The 2732-nt window shown below is 40.6% G+C and overlaps 1 protein-coding gene across 1 annotated transcript in view; it reads right to left on the reverse strand. All coding sequences in view use genetic code 11, as the record gives it.

The window, feature by feature from the left end:
• EGR_00955 (hypothetical protein) overlaps positions 1–2579 on the reverse strand; it is a gene marked incomplete at both ends in the record, with an annotated part of 5880 nt that extends 3301 nt beyond the window's left edge. Inside the window, 3 exons of the mRNA XM_024490204.1 lie at positions 582–830; positions 867–933; positions 2566–2579. Of these exons, the coding sequence (XP_024355607.1) occupies positions 582–830; positions 867–933; positions 2566–2579 (330 nt within the window). The remainder of the gene's footprint in view (positions 1–581; positions 831–866; positions 934–2565) is intronic.
• Between the last annotated feature and the right edge of the window lie 153 nt (positions 2580–2732).

Below are 2732 nucleotides of genomic sequence, written 5' to 3' on the forward strand. Positions count from 1 at the left end.
TGTAGAATATTTACATTCTACCCTAGTGTTATAGCTTCTTCGGTCTTCAGGAAAGCCTCAGGGCGCTACAATTATAGCCACTCGTCATGCTAAATTTAGTAATGTTGTACTTCCAATTGATTGGGCTTGTTGACGCATTCTATTAAGGCTCCGCGTTTAAATCCGTATAGGACAACCACCCCACCAGAAGTGAACGCCTTAAAAATAGGTTTAGTTTTTGTAAAAGTCTTTCAGCGCATAATTTCTAAAAAGGCATTGCAACTTACGAATGACAATAAGAATCCTTTTTAGGCTTCCGAGTACCGCGAATATCCTTTTTGTTTTGCCAAATGAAATTCCGTTCATCTCTTGGCTTCGTTGATATACTATTAACAATAAAATCGCTTGGAAAAGCTAGCAAATTTCACTAGTTAATTCAGCGGAAGGGGATGCAATTACCCATCGTTGATTTGTTTGTTGGCATAGGAGAATAAGTGGTGTTTTTTTGTACCTTCGCATCACGATTTCCAACGCAATTGAAATGCTCATCGTCTATTTGGGAAGCCTTTTAAGGTCACACAAAAAGTAACTCGAGGTCTTACCCATCCCGTTCCCATATGGTCAGATTCCTTGCTAAAGGCATCACAGGTCCATGACAAAGATGTTTGCTCTGCATTCAGAGCCTGTAGATTAAACCCACATGTTTCAACTTCGGCTTCTTTTTCATCTACTGCCACAGTATCTTCAACGTCTTTCTTAACAGCTATAGGCGGAGCATCATCCGATACAGAAGACGTTGTGCTAACTGACTCCGATGGTATGTTTAACCTCGGAATGGGAATAAGACTTGGCTGTAGGGTTAATTGGTGATATTTTTTATCACTCACATTCGCACTCATTGGCCGAGTCAAACTTCTTTCATTGAACTGGCTATAATTGTCTTTGAAAGTCCTCCTAGAACTTAGAAGAATCAAATTTAAACTTGAATGTATTGAAATTTGATATGTTTATGATTCTGTTTAACCATTTATTTCAACCTAAAGCCTTTCCACTGGAATTACATAAACAACTACCGTAAGTTAATATATATAATTTCACGTTAACTACTAGTTAAGGCTTGATTCATATTAGTTAATTTGGAATAAAGTATCTAATTAAAGTCATACCATTTAGCTGAAACGGATATCCCCATTGATGCGTTGTTCGGTAACTCAAACTATTTCCAAAAGAACATACCTAAGCGGTCATGAAAACACATTGGTGAATGAAAACAAACCACAATGGCTTGCCAAGAATGTGCCAAGAATTACGGTGATTGTGCTTGTGTCCACTTGGTGACACTGGGAAACATGTGAATGCTATCTCACACATTCCTTTGCTCGAAAGAGCCAATAGAAACGCGCATTTAAATGTTGTCCTGTGTGAAGACAAATAATGAACGATCCTAACAACGCCTAACAACGTTCATACTCCTCATCAACGAATTAAAATGTGTTCCCAACTCAGTTCCACTGTAAAGCCGGGTTCGGACCTTAGTTTGGTCAGCAAATCTCATTGAAGCAATTTTAGCCCTATCTGTAACTCACTAGGCCTTTTGAACAAAAAAGGAATGGGACTTGAGTACCTTGTCGAAATCCGACTGTTTCTACCACTTTAGGGAACTTGCGGCTAGACTTCGTACCAGAGCCAGTACCTTCGCGAACTCAAACAAGCCGAGCTAGTGAGTCTAACTGCCACCGAAGCGCCTTAACCCAAAGGCACCTACCATACGATATCAGTAAGCACCTTAAAGCGCCTTCAGTAGCCCCACTGACCAATCCAAACAATGACCCAACAACCATGTCATTAGGCCACAAAATACTCGTTCACAATGGCTTCTCTGAACTCAATACTCAGTTAGACTCATGTAAATGAGCGAAAGTGCCCGGCCAGAGGGCAGTCGGTAATGAAAATCGAGAACGAAAATAACCCATGGGAGGAAGGTGGATTCAGTGAAGCAGAAACCAACTACATGTCCCTTAAGAATTGGTTAGAACGAGATCCAACTTGTACTTTACCCTGCATTCGAGTTCCTAAAAACCTACAAGCTCGAAAACTGTAATTAAAATGACCAAACAGCCGACTTAGGTGGGCGTAGTTACATCGCTACCGCCGCAAATACCCGGTAAGGTTTGAAATAAAGTAGGACATAGTAATAACTCGTACCCTGTCAAGGAACTATGCACAATCCTGTTTATTTGAGGCCCCAATACAGGTAAAACTGTTCTAAATGTGAAGTACGTAGAGCAAAGAAGTAATAATAAATATCTGCTTATCTATTTTATCGAGTGATTTTAGGCTGTACATACAGGAGTTTAAAAGAAAAGGAACATCATAGCTTTGAGATAATCTCCTCCGGACTACTTCCAGCTTTATGAAGTTGTCGAACCTGGTCTGAATAACGTATTTCAAAAAGGGATTCTGTAGTAAGCGGGGGTTCATTGATGACCGCAGCCTGCCATGAAACATAAGGCTTCAACTCACATCTATCCAGATTCTCTGGAACGACAAACTCCACACGCATTTCTGGCATCTCCTGAACCTCACCATTGACAACACATGATGTTGGGGGTTCCCTGAAAATAGTGACTGTGATTCTACAGGACAAACCTTGGAATCCAAGGATACCTAGCCCTTCGACGACTTTTGCAAACGTCGAGCAGCCATTTATATCGTTGAACGTATGCAATTTTTTGTCTGGATAAAACCGAGGA

The sequence above is a fragment of the Echinococcus granulosus genome (genome assembly GCF_000524195.1).
Source record: "Echinococcus granulosus chromosome Unknown EG_S00003, whole genome shotgun sequence".
NCBI lineage: Eukaryota > Metazoa > Platyhelminthes > Cestoda > Cyclophyllidea > Taeniidae > Echinococcus > Echinococcus granulosus.